Here is a 14,780-nt window from a genome sequence, read left to right as displayed (position 1 = left end):
GGAAGAAATTTGTTTAACAACCCAGCAAAAAAATTTGGAAGTTCTTCTTAAGGCACAATTTTAAAAGCACCTCCAAAAATGTCCTCCCAAAGATGTTCTTTATTTTAACTGCACAGGAAGTTCATTTGAGTCAATTTTTTATTACTCATTTTTTTTCATATTTTTAATGGGAAATTTAAAATTTTATTGTTTCAAATGAGTTAAAAACATATTAAAAATTAATAAAATAGTGCAAATTATTTAAATTTTGCCGAAAAAAATGCTAAATCCTTTCTAGAAAAATTGGGAATATATGAACATATTTGATGTCAAACGCTCCAGACAAGCGTTATAATGCATTAAAAATCATAAAAAATTTTAAACAATTATTTATTCGTCAACATATCACAAAACTTCTTTATTCACATCCAAATAACTGGATTCGTATCACACCTTAAGAAGTGATGCAAATTCAGTGCAACGGCTGTTGAAATGGTGGTCATCCGTCCTATGACAAGCCCATACTATAAATCATCTGCGTCAATTTTTCACCACTTGCGGATCCAAAAAGGACATTTTCTCTACTTTTTGCCGAAGCTTTTTCTGCTGGGAATATGCGCTTAGATAAATAAATGCTTAATACTGTTTTGTGTGCATCGTGGATACCAATTTTGGATTAGTTATTTTGCTGCTTACGACTATTGTTTTAATTAGCCCATTTTCTGGTATATGTATGACATTCCTAGCATTTGTTTCACAATTCCTTTACAAGTATGTTGCTTAAGTCTTTTGTTTCAAAATGTATAAGTAGCCAAACAAGATACATTGGCTTAAACTCTATTTATTAAAATGATGTGTTAGTCAATGTAAACCAAAAAGAGTCCATTTAATACTGATGAAAAGCATTCTAAATCACAAATAACAGGAAAATAATAATCAATGTTCCAACTTTATCACCTACGACTTAAGCCATTATAGCGTTCTTTCTTTTAGATAATCGTGTTTTTTATATAGAATATCTATAATTTTCCATTCATTATACCCACACGAAAGGATGTGATTTTACGCTCATTAATAACCCATAATACCAAATGCAAACATTGCTCTAAGCGACATATGTTCTCAGCACAACACCATATACTATTATTTTGTGATTATCAAGAACTGCTGTGTCTAAATTTAATTGAGCAAAAAATACAAAACTAATTTTGTTGTTGTTGAGAAACATAAAAGTTCTAACTTCGTCGGAATATTCTTTTAATTTTTTATTTAGAGTAACTATTACATCATGTTAGCTAGGCTGCAAGCAACACCTCTAAAGAAAGATAAATCAAAGCAAAAGGAAAAAACAAATAAAATACTTAAATCAAAGAATACATTTAATAATTCTAATGCTAGAAGTAAGAAAAAAGCAAAATACATAATAATCATGGACATGAATGATCATCGGTAGTAATGCGCTGAAGAAAATTACTTGCATATAGTCATATATGGATGTGAGACATAAAGATTATGGCAAAAAAACGAATTATGTATAATAATAAAAAGAAACAATAAAGTCATATAATTTTATGAGGAGTAGAAGAAAAATTGCCGAGAAATAAAAATGTTTTAGGTTCGTAAAAAGTGAAGAATGGAAAAATTAAAGGAGTCTGTGGAAGCTTTATTATAAACTTAAGTCTGCAATAATTTTTTTCCTTTAAGTTTTAAAACAATTTTCTAGCGTATGGTATAAAAAAGGGAAAATTTATTTTAATTATGGTTTAGAAAAATAATAAAAGAATTTCTATTAAATAAAATTAAATAAATTAACTCAATATAATAACATATCTAGTTATATTTCGAATGAATAAAAATAGTGAAATACAAAAGACTTAAGCTACAAACTTGAAGTAGAGTTTCAAAAGCCCTGATTAGAATTTTTATTAACATATATATTTTTTAGAAACAATACAGAAGAGGCAAAGGAATCTCAGCTACATTCAAAAAAAGTTTGCTTTGGATATTCTTTTTTTTGTTTAAATAAGGACTTTTGTTTTGTCTTTGTTTTATGTTTGAAATTTATAACGTTCCATTGTAATCATAAGTCTTTGAAGTAAGGCAAATGTCCTTTAAATTAATTGAGATATTTTTAAATTAACTGGGATATTGAATATTTCGATAAAAGATAAAAAGACTTCAATGTAAGACTTATTTTGAGGATGTTGCAACCTTGCTTTTTTGGATTTTGTTTTTGCTTTCTTTCTGTTCTTTTTTGGTATACATTGGATTTTCAGACTTCAACTTTTTTATTGTATAGCAAAAATAGGTAAAATTCTGTAAATGATATCTGTATCCTAATTTTAATTTCATAGAACCTCAACTAAATGCTGGGTTTCTTCAGGTTCTATGAAATTAAAATTAGGATACAGATATCATTTACAGAATTTTCCCTATTTTTGCTATACAATAAGAAAGTTGAAGTCATAAAAATCCAATGTATACAAAAAAAAAAAAAACAGAAAGAAAGCAAAAACAAAATCCAAAAAAGCAAGGTTGCAACATCCTCAAAATAAGTCTTATATTGAAGTCTTTTTATATTTTATGGAAATATTCAATATCCCAGTTAATTTAAAAATATCTCAATTAATTTAAAGGACATTTGCCTTGCTTCAAAGATTTTTGATTACAATGGAACGTTATAAATTTCAAAGATAAAACAAACATGTAAGGCGAAGAGTATGAGCTTTTTTAAATTAAAATGTTTTTTTTATTTTTTTTTTATTTTTAACGAGTTTGTCTTTAATATTGCATAAATTTTGTGTCTTGAAATTTAAGTTGCATCATCTTTCCAATATTTTTTTGTATATATAAGATGGGCTTTATTTATCTGATTTTCCATATATTAAACAAAAGACTTAGGCAACAAACTCTAAATGAAAAAAGAAACTGCTGTATTGCAATGTATAGTATATCCTTTTGGACCCCATTGTTTTGGTTTCAAACGAAAAAAAAAAAAACATAAATAATTTTGAGTTTTCATCGAATTTTTTTGTGTATATGGCCTTAGTTTTGATTTTATTAGAATTATGATAGAATTCAATTCAAAAGACTTAAGAAACGAACTTGTCTTCAATTTTAAGAAATTTTTTAGATCTTAAATATTAATTTTGTGATATTATTTTTTCCAATTCAAAGCTGTGGCCACAAAAGAATTATGAAAAATTCTCAAGTTGCTAAAATTCAAGGAGGCGAAAAATAATTTATAAATGTTATATTTTATTCAATAAGAAATATTAAAAAAAAATTGTAATTGAAAATTTATATTATGTATATCGTTGCGTTTGAACTTGGGGTTCCAAATTCAATCTGTAGCATATTTGTTCCCTTCTATATGGTTTGGTTAGATGGCCGTCCGATGTATCAGGCTCACTTAGACTATTCAGTCCATTGCGATACCACATTGGTGAACTTCTCTCTTATCACTGAGTGCTGCCCGATTCCATGTTAAGCTCAATGACAAGGGACTTCCTTATTACAGCCGAGTCCGAACGGCGTTCCACATTGTAGTGAAACCACACAGCATTACTAAGGTGGGATAATCCACCGCTGAAAAACTTTTTGGTGTTCGGTCGAAGCAGGAATCGAACCCACGACCTTGTGTGTGCAAGGCGGGCATGCTATTCATTGCACCACGGTGGCTCCCTTCTATATTGTCCCGTGACTCATTTCGTATTTAACTTTAAAACCTCAGTCTCATTTGTTTTAATATTGCGAAATACATTTTTCTCCATGAATTTCCTTTTAATATTTATTAACATAACAAAAACACTTTGGGTGTTTTCTGTATTTTTCTCGTTGTTATTTTTGTTGTTGTGTCTGCGGCCAAAAAGCAAAGCTTAACTTTAAACGAAGAAACAAAAATGGCAAGACATCATTATTGCGGAGGCCTCTGTTTCTTGTTGCTGTTGATTCTGAGTTAAGGTTTGGCTTGGTGTGGCATGCTATGGTTGTACTTTTATAATTCTGTTTTTTTGTTTGGTTCTTTGTTGTTGCTATTGTATGTGTAGACAACCACAACATAAGAGAGAACACAAAACGCCAAGAATAAGCTTCATGAAATAATGTGATGTGGTAGTAGCTGTGGTAATAATTTCCTTGACTTTGGTATGGCTTTGAAAAATGCATTTTTATGCACACATGTGGGCAATACAGTGAGTAAGGCTGAGTGAATACAACGTTGATCGTGTTTGTTGTATGTGTGCTGTTGTGCTTTATGACCAAAGCACAGTCAAGCATAAAATCACAGTATCAACAACAACAACAGTATCAACAACAACAACTAAAGAAAAGTAGCTAGATAAGCTAATGCTGCAAGCATGCAATGGAAATCATAATCATGATAATAGATAATTACGAAGATGGTGATGATGGAGATAGAGACTTCATCATCATCATCATTATTTACAAAAATTATTGTCATTATTATGAATTGTTTTGTTGCTCTTGTTGTTCTCGTCTCCCCTATCATACTTGCTAAGTAATATGAAAATCCATAGAAATTGTTGTTGTTTTTGGATTATTTTATTATTATTATTTTGTTTTTGTATTTTTTGCTATCTTGGCATTGTTCCTTGGGGCAGATTCATCTTCACCAGACCATAGAGCATTAAAAATACTTTATACAACTAGTTTTTTTCCTTGGCTTCCCCGTTTTTTTTTTGTAATCAAGAAAAAGAATTATTATATGGGAATAACGTCTCCAAAGCTGGATGTATAGAGATTGGGTGTATGGGTTCGCGGATTTTCTTTTCATAGATCAGTTTGGTTGGCTTCCATAGAATAGACACAGAAAAGTGTTTTCTTTCTCCTTCTCTTTTTTCTCCAAAGGAGCAGAAAGAAAATCTAAAAAAAAATTACATAAAAGATGGCATGTGCAAAAAAAACACACACACACAATCCATACATAATGTCTTGATTTAAGTTTTTTTATTTCATTTTTATCCGAATACTTTTGCATGCGGTTTTCGTTGTCTTATAATTTGCAAATAATAAATGATTTTTGTGTACTAAAGGTGTCAAGTCATATCTTCCATTTCCCCTCCTTACTATTGTCATCTTAATTCATTATTGTGTCGCTGTGGTGGTCACATAATTAATTTAGAAAATCTAACAGAAAAAAATACCTAGATCTAATCAGTTCTGCTTTTGTTTTGTGTTTTTTTTTTCTTCTATACATCTTTTTGATATCGCTGAAATCATTACTCTTTTTTCAGCCTGTCTACTTATGGGGTGGTTATGTCATTAGTAATTAGTTGCGCTTGGCATGTGTTCTTTGGTCGTTGTTTCCCAGGGAGAGATCAGAAGGTTATGCTAGTTTTAAAATTTATTTTGTTCTTGGGTGTTTTAATTCATATAAAAAATAAGTACACCGAAAAAAAAAATATCACCAAAATTTTGCCAATTAAAATTTTATTTGATTATTTATAAAAATTGATTCATTCAAAGTTTAATTGATTCAATTAATTTTTAAATTACAAAAAACCATGCCATCATACAAAATAATAGAGTCAATTAATTTTTAATTGACATAATTATTAACCCTTAAATACGCAGTGTATTTTTTAAGATACAAACAAAAAAAAAACTGTTTACGTCTTAAAATTTTAATCGAGTTTTAACCGAATTTTACAGAAATCAAGCTTGTTGTATTTAAAAAATTATAACGCTATTTTTAAAATTATGTTTTCCGGAAAATTTTTAGTACTTCTGGGTAATCTGCTGTAAAAATTGAAAATAACATAAATTAAAAAAAACACATAAATTTTTTTTGAAGAAAAATGTGGTATGCAGTTGTTCTCTTTTTTGCCATTTTGCATATTATATATTTTTTCGGATGAATCGGTGATCTTGTGCATTTAAGGGTTAATTATCAATTTATTACATGTTTGAAGACAAAACCTATTTTTTTCTGCATACGATTTTAGTGGGGAATGATTTTAGACAAATCACTCAAACCAATGAGAAAGAGCTAATTTTAAGAAGGGTTTGCTGTAAATAGAGGTCCTGTAATAATTAATTTATAAATCTCCGGTTGTTTGAAGATAAGCGAAATATCTAAAATGATGAACATTTCAAAAATATCGCGTGGGTTTTAACCTGCATAAAAATGTTTTTTTTTTGCTCATTTTGGTTACAAAGTCATCGACGTTATTTTGAAATGCAACTAATCTACTTTTGATTTTTTTTAAAATCTAGACAAGTCGACTAATCAAACTTTTATTTTAGCCAAAATCAACTAATCGGGTGTTTATAGTGACCAAAATCGGCTTTTATCGAAAAAATCAAATCCAGAGTTAAGTTGGGACGCCAAAAGTTAAAATTTCGATTGCAAATGTCGAAAGTCAGCTTTTCAATATTTTAAAAATTCGAAAAGTATTTTTTTCCAAATTTAGTAAAGGTAAAATTGGCAAAAGTCAAAAAGTCGACTTTTTAAAATTTAGAAAAAATTTAAAAGTGTACTTTTTGAATCTTGTTACAGCTCCTCAAATACATACATCTCCAAAAATGACTTCAAGAAAAAGTCTAAATAGGTACACAGTCTCGATATATATCAATTTCCAATCTAAACCACAATTTATAGTGATTAGTAGTAATTTAGGGTTCTTATATAATTATATCGACTTAATCTATTTCTAATTATTATTATATTAATTTAAAAATTAGTTTAATTTTAGTTTGTCCATTCACAGAACGACATGATCATAGTTTGTTTTCGTAAAGTCAAAATATTGGTATATTCTGTAACTAAAACGAAAGACTTAAGCAACGAACTTGTTTTTTTTTTCGATACTACATTGCAGTATCACAAAGGCTATAACACAATTAACACCTAACTTTGAAATAAATTTCTACTAGAAATACTCTACAAAAGATGAAATACAAATTATAGTAATTTACATAAATAAAACAAATATTGCCACTGTTCGTTTATCAGCGACCTAACAACACCTTAAGACAAGCCAAGAAGCAAAAAACCAAAAACAATAGGAATCGAAATAAAATATTATTTGCAACAAAGCAAAGCTATTGTATTTAAATAAAATCTATTCATAATATGGACAGACATAAAAACCCCGAACTGCATTTGAGTTAAAATGTTCACAAAAACAAAAAGAAACAACAACAATGAAACTAAGTAATTTGTAAATATTTTTAAGTAGCACACAAAAAATGGTAACCAAATTTGTGTTTTTTTTTTTGGGGGTGTGTTCCTACAACAACTACTGTGACATGGCTTAAAGTGTATAATTGCTAGGTTAGATTAGCTATTATAAACGCTTATTTATGGTCAAAAAACATATGTTGTGGACGTTTTATTTTTTTTTATTTTGCAAATTTGTTGAACTGTCTATTTGATCTAGTAAAACTAACAAAACGTCAATTTTGAAATCAACAAAAAAGGAGTATCATTAGGATTTTTATATACACTTGGGGGATTGGTGAATGATAGTGGGTTTTGAAAATAAGACAACAAAAACAAATATCACAGCTTAATGTTATTTATAAAACTCTATGTGTGTGTGTATATTTGTAAGTTTGTCATGTGTGGGTGTTTGATATGATATTTTATAAACCATTGAGTGCCTGATTTGTGGCCTTTTGTGTTGGCTATTATAAACAAAATCTTTGTTAATATGACAGCTATTTATTACCTGAAAATCACATTTATTTTTTATTTTTAGTTTTTTTTCTTAACTAAATTTATAGCAAAATTGTTTGTTTTGCTATATGAGGGCTTGTTATTGTGTTGTTTTTTTGTTTTTATAAATTCTCTTAAATATCAATCACTTTCATTGAATCACCCAAAACAAACAATAATGCGATTGAAAAACAAAAAATAACTTTATCTATATGATAGATCATTTTTTAAGATATTCCAATTAAATACCATTAAGAAAGCGAAAACATATCAAAAGAATATAAAAAAAAATTAAAATTCTGTATATTTGTCAAGAGTGAAGTGAAAAAATCTTTTTTGATTGTTTTTCAAAATCAAAATAGGAATCTACATCATTAGAGTGTATAAATGGCAAATTCCATAAAAAGATAAATTAATCTTAGAGAATATTATATAATAGCAAAAACATTGAGATTGATCCAAACCGCATCTTGTTCACTCTCCGCCATGGATTTAAATCATTAGGCCGTGTCGCATTTCTAATCTACAAAAGGGGGTCACATTTTTTTGGTTATTTAAAACAAGAGTCAAAAGATCTAAAAAGTATTTTACTAGCTTTATAAACATTTAGCAAGAAAGTTGGATATAAAATTAAAGGTTGTCATAAAAATAGTGATTTCGGCACATATAAAGTGATTTATCTTCGATTGTTTTGAAAAATTAAAAATGAATAGGGATAGGAGATCCACGCCGACACTGCAGCATTTTCTGAAGGTATCAAGTACACACAAAGAAAATTTCATTAAAAGTCACCCAACGAAAAATTTTCATTAACATAACGAAACATTTTCATTAATACAATGAAAATATTCATTAATAGTACGAAACATTACGTTAATTGGCAGAAAATTCGTTAAAATAACGAAAAATTTCGTTGTATTATCGAATTTGTTTCATTGACTGACTTTTAACAACACATTTCGTTAATATAACGAAACTTTTTCTATTAGTGTATCAAATTAAAAGGAGGCTATGTTGACAAATAAATTTGCGGTCTTTGCAAAATGTTTGTTCTTTATTTTACCTTACGATCACATCTACGGGACTTTAAAAAAAAAGTTTTAGAAAACCATTATTATAAAAGATTTTTAATTTTTAATTATATTAGCAAATCTTCCGATTTTATAAATCATTAAGTGTTATAACGAATACGTCGTATACATTTCAATCACAAAATATGAATAGTTAGACAGTTAAAAACAGTTGGTACTGTACTGGTACTGGTGCTAAACCAATACAAATATCCAGTCTATCGATATATAAAAATTATTTTCAGTGCCCATGTTTCTGGTACCATTGTAGGTATAAGGTATCCTAACATGGTCTTTGCCACCACCACAGAAACAAAAACTCTACAAAACTTTGAACAACAAGCATGTTTGAATTAACAAATTCCTTTTTTCTCAAAACTTTCATATTCATGTCTTGACAATTTTATAACTCAATTAATAAAGTATAACTCAATCTTATTCCATTTTAATGGATTTGGGTAGCCCTATAGATAATTTGTTCTGGTCCCCTTTTATAAATATTTATACATTTTTCTTTTTTTTTCCTAGTCTATAAGATACACGGAGCGTGTATTCTCATTAAGGTGTTCGTTTATTTGTAATTAATTAATTTGTTAGGGAATTTCAAACAGAATGGGTGCTTAAAAACCATGATTCAATTTTACACCTATGAGTAAAAGAATGTTCTGATGGGGTTGGTAGGGTTAGTTAGTGCTTATGTTTGTTTATATATGGATACGATTAGGCTTAATCTTAAATTTAACATTTATTACCATAGTTTGTAGAGTTATTCATTGCCTTTGACATGTATATAAGAGAATTTTAGTTAATTTACTATATATGCTTTGGGAAATTATGAAATAGTTTTTCATACAGATATGGGATGCATTAGAACGTATAGGGCTTCAATATTATTTTCAATTAAAAATGAAAAAGTTAGCAAATTGATATATAACCGATATATTTCATATTATGTTTAAGTTTTTAGTATGATGTGATTATAATTTTAGTTGTAGTTAATTTTATTGTCTTTAATTTTGGCTGAACCAAAACAAAAGACTTATGAAACAAACTTGTTTTATTTTCTTGTTACAATGGAAGATTATTTTTATAATTAAATTCACAAAACTCATTAATTATATTAATAAATTAAAGAGAGTGAGAATGATGATACTATTCTAGATATAATTTGTGTTATTGAGAGGGAAGATTTTCCGAACGTAGGGCCATTATGGCCTTTAAGAAATAAAATTTCGTTAAATTTATTTATAATCATCAGTGCTGGAAATCAATTCATATATGGATTCTTTCTCAAACTAGTCTATAGAATATATAGACATAGAATTTAGAACACTTAAAAAATTTTGAGGTAATACTTTTCAAGTCATAATCTGGAATTTTTTGATTTTATGAAGCAATGGACAAATATTTATAATGCAGTCGATCGAAAAAATCGAATAAAAAAATATTTATTTATTTATTTATTTCATAAAGAGTCAAGTCGCTAGAACATATATGACCCAAAAACTACACAATTCTTTGAATAATTGACTTAATTTATAACATTAATTAGAATAAAAAATAAAGTTTAAGCTGAGTACATAATGGAAAAGGAAATGTCATCACAGCATGTTAATAACCCAACAGTTCGCATTGGATCACGACAATTTTAAAGATTGTAGAAGATTGCTACAAAAATATAATAATAAATTTTTATTGATTTTTCTTTGAAGGTGAAATTGGCAAAGTATGCCATAGTTTGATTGTTTGGTGTTTTAAAGTTTTGTTGACAAGAAAGTTAAAGTTTAACCCAAAATATTTAATCCTTACTATTTTAAATAAAATGCCCGGAAAATAGTTTTTGAAAAATCAAGTTCCTATATAAAGAAGCAATTTTCTGATTCCGTGAAGATAAATTGACATAAAATAACATGCGTTTTAGGAATCCCTAATTTATTGGAAACAAGTTCCCATATTTTGATATTTTTCCATAAATCCTTAGAAGATTTTATAGCCGTATTCATAAAAATTTAAAACACGCAGGAATTTTTCTTTCAAAAATCAAATTCCTATAACCCTATAAAATTTCTATGTATGGACCTGTTCGAAACCGTAAGAAATTTCACATTTGTTGAAAATTCTTGACATTTACGACATCACTAGGCTTGGCATATTTTGATTATATCAAAACGAACAAAAATAGTTCTATTTGTTTTATTTATTTATATTATTTTTATAAATGAGTACACCAAATTAGCAGATTTTTTCACCATAGTAAAAAGTTTCGGTTTCGAACAGACCCTATGTATAAAAAACTGGAAAAAGTAAAAAATAATTGCTTTAACAAACATGGCGACGTCCTAGGGAATGTAAACTGCCAACATTTTTACAATTGCCATATATCTAGAATTTGACTTTAAAAATTTTGAAGCCTTATAAAGTCAACGTTTTGGATTAATTATAAATATTTGTGCTGATTCTTTTCATTATATTATGTTTTGAAGATTGTGAAATTTAAAGATTAAAATAAATTAAATATATTATGGAAAATATATAAATTAAAGTTTCCAGATATAATTTTAGTTAATATGAGTTCTTTGTAGTTGTAAATAATGTAAGTATTGCATAAGACTAAGGCTACTGATTTTTAAAAATTTATGGCAATTTGGTTCTATTTGAAGTATAATACTCTAAAAAAAAGTATCCAATAATTTATTAATTTTCTTCCTAAAAACCACACAGAAAAAATTCCCGAAATTTTTTCCAATTAAAGGCTTAACTGAGTTTAAAAAAAAATATTCAATTAAAAAATTAATTGATTCAACAAATTTTTTAATTGAAATATAAATTAATCACAAAAATTAATAGTATCAATTAATTTTTTAATTGGTTCAATTAATTTGTTAATTGACTTTCAATTAATTGATACTGTAATTTCTGTGATTGAAGATATTTCAATTAAAAATTAATTAGATCAATGAATTTCGTGATTGAATACAAAAATATTTTTTGTGTGCATACATTTGTCTTTTCGAAAACATTTTTTTTATAAAATATATAATTCTTCAATTTATTAATAACAATAAAATTTAAAAAAAATATATTTTAAATTGAATTTAATTCCTAACAACAGTATCTAAAAGCTATAACTGTATCGTTCTATGGATTAGATCTCGCAATAGATCAGAAATCTAGTTCTATAATAAATATATAGAATAGTTGTCTTGATGACATCGTTTTTTGAATTCCTCCATATACGGCAATATCGTAAATCATATAATAAGGAAGGTCGTTTTTGTAGGGGTACTTTATACAAATAGGGAAGATTTCTGATCAAATATCCCTACATATATGGGTCTACCTTATTATATGATTTCCGATACTTTCCAATATTATATTATACCTTATTTCCGATATTATCCTTAGAAAATGGAAATATAATTTATTTTGAACCTATTCGAAAGCGAGTAAATAAGACTCTTAATTCGATATAAAAGGCGAATCCTCAATTACCGCTTCTATTGAAAAGATTGTTGAATAAGAAAATGGTACAGGTTGTCCTTAATTATTGTGCTCTAGTTGTTTTGTTTTTCAAAATTTTCCACTATCATAAATTTAGGATTAACCCTATGAAAAATCCTACAAAAAATAATTTTTTTCTTTACTTACCTTCATTATTCTCTTCCTTTGCTTTATCAGTTTCATTGTTATCAACCTTACTATTCTCCGTTGTTGTTATCGACGATTTAGACGGCAATGTTGTTGTTACTGATAAAGAAGACGTCGCCGATGACGTCCTTAAATTTCGGTGATATTGATGGAAACGTTTGCGTCCCAAATATGTTAAAGAAGAAACTAAACTCAATGGTTGTTCCTCTTCATCACCTTCATAGTCCTCGGTTGCACGTAATTTTGTAGAATTTTTTGACGCCGACGATGATGGTGAAGATTTTTTGTGTAAATCTAAAACTTCACCAATCGGTGATTGAGAACGAGATCGGGCCAAAGAACAAATATCTTTTTGTTGTTGACTATGAATGTGCAAAGCTTTGAGGGAATCAGAGGTGGATGCGATATTTGACGGGGAGCCATTGCTTGAGCGCGGAAAATCTTGGGGTTCGGGAAATGTCTGAGGGCGCGGTTGATGATAGGGTGGCGAGGTTGAACGATCACGATCACCATGATGTGAAGGACTTAGTGGTGGTACAAGACGATCATCATCAGTTTTATCATGTAAGAGATTTTGTGATTCTAAAAGTCGTTGTTGCTGCTGATGCAAGCGATTTTTAATTAAGAAAATTTTCGGCATTTTGTTGAAATTTTTATTTGAGTTTTATACGAAAAGTTTTGAATTTTCTCACTAGACACTTGCAATTTGTTGTTGTTGTTTTTTGACAACAGTTTTAGCAATTGACACTAATCCTTGGCGTGTGCTATTGCTAAATTAACTGTTAACACAATATTTGTTTTAATTTAGTTTTAATTAATTTTGGGTTTTTTGTTTATATTTTTGATTTGATCTTTTCATTGTTTCAAAACAGGTTTTTCTTAAAATAAAATAATTAAAATTTTCTTCCTTGAATTCAGAACACTTTGTCACTGGTATTTTTATATAATTTTTTTAATTTACACATTTTGATTAATTGTATTTGTATTCCTTTGTATATCTTAAAACTTTTTTCTTATACAATTTTTGTTAAAAACATTTTAATATTATTTCTTTATGTTATTTTTGAAACATATTCCAATTATCATAATATTTCGTTTGCGTTTTTTCTTCCGGAAAATATATAGATTTTTTTCTCTGTGTGTATATTAGTTTTCTTTTGCCAAGGTGTAATAATTTTCTGGAAATTTAATTTTCTTTGGATTACTGATATTTTCTATATGGTAAAAGAATAAACGCGTGTATCCTCTATGACGGTTCATCTCTTACTAAACGAACGGATCTAGTGTCTATTCACACACGGTGGCGTATACACATGTTTATCTTTAGTGTAATTGTTGTTGGTGTAGTTCTTCTTTTTCTTCTTTATTTCTACTACATCCTCACCGCCTTCTTCACTTGTTAACAGTTCCGTTGAGTTTCATAGCAAAAATGTTTGTTATTTGTTGGTGTGTAAAAGTGGCAGTGTGTATGTGTAATTCTCCGAGTTTATACAGGTGAGAAGAGCGACTTTGCCCACCTGGGAGAGGAAGATAGTAAGGAAACGATCTTAGACATGTTTAGAGAGTCGCTTCATTTCGTTTAAAACGACCGACATTGCTTCTATAGTACGACGAACACCGCTGCTTTAGTGCAAAACAACCGTAAGCCTCGTTGCTTCCAAGAGTAACGTTTCAAAAGGAATGACGACTGTCTTGATGTGTAGAGCCGATATTTGCCTCAAAACTGCGGTTGATCATATATTCATGTGTCATACTCTCAGGTGTACGTATGTGTTCCATTGCTTTTTTTCAAGCTCTATCGTAACATTTCAGGCGTATGTTTAACCGCACAGTGGTCACTATTGGATATTCGTTAAAATAAACAGGTGATAACGATGATTTTTTTATTTAATTAGATTTTCATATATTCTCAATATTTGTAATTGTAAAAGGAAACAATATAGTCCAAACTTACATATCCTAACAGAGAACCATGAACAATATGGAGGGAATTATTCTATAGCTACTGAAAGTTAATAGTCGTATGAAAAATTTTGTTGAAATTAAACTTTTTCTTGAACAACAATTTATTGTAAGTTCAAAATTATAATATTATTTTGTGTGAACTTATTTCAAAACAAATGAAACCAAGTTTAAATCAAACAAAAATGCTATCTCTGCCGTACGACCAATAAATTGGGATCTAGGTAATACTTTCTGATAGTTACATTCAAATAGTTTGTAACAATATCAATAAAAATAACAAATTAAACAAAACAGAAATTAAGAGTCAAATATTTAAAGCGAATTTTCTTTTCAATTGAAATGAAAAATTTTCGTTCGATTTGGGAAGGTTAAAGTGGCAGCCCGATTAAGATTCAGGCTCACTTAAACTATTCAGTCCATTGTGATAAGTTCGATTT

General features: G+C 28.3%; 1 protein-coding gene across 2 annotated transcripts in view; it reads right to left on the bottom strand.

The window, feature by feature from the left end:
• Positions 1 to 13,179, bottom strand: part of ovo (transcriptional regulator ovo) — a 73,078-nt gene extending 59,899 nt beyond the window's left edge. The window contains exon 1 of one of the 2 annotated variants that reach the window (XM_075302494.1): positions 12,379 to 13,179. In XM_075302494.1, the coding sequence (XP_075158609.1) occupies positions 12,379 to 13,018 (640 nt within the window). In that variant the 5' untranslated portion in view covers positions 13,019 to 13,179. The remainder of the gene's footprint in view (positions 1 to 12,378) is intronic. The other variant, XM_075302495.1, reaches the window with a different exon arrangement.
• Positions 13,180 to 14,780: the final 1,601 nt, after the last annotated feature.

The sequence above is a fragment of the Haematobia irritans genome, chromosome 3 (genome assembly GCF_050003625.1).
Source record: "Haematobia irritans isolate KBUSLIRL chromosome 3, ASM5000362v1, whole genome shotgun sequence".
NCBI lineage: Eukaryota > Metazoa > Arthropoda > Insecta > Diptera > Muscidae > Haematobia > Haematobia irritans.
This window is presented reverse-complemented; position numbering and strand designations above follow the sequence as displayed.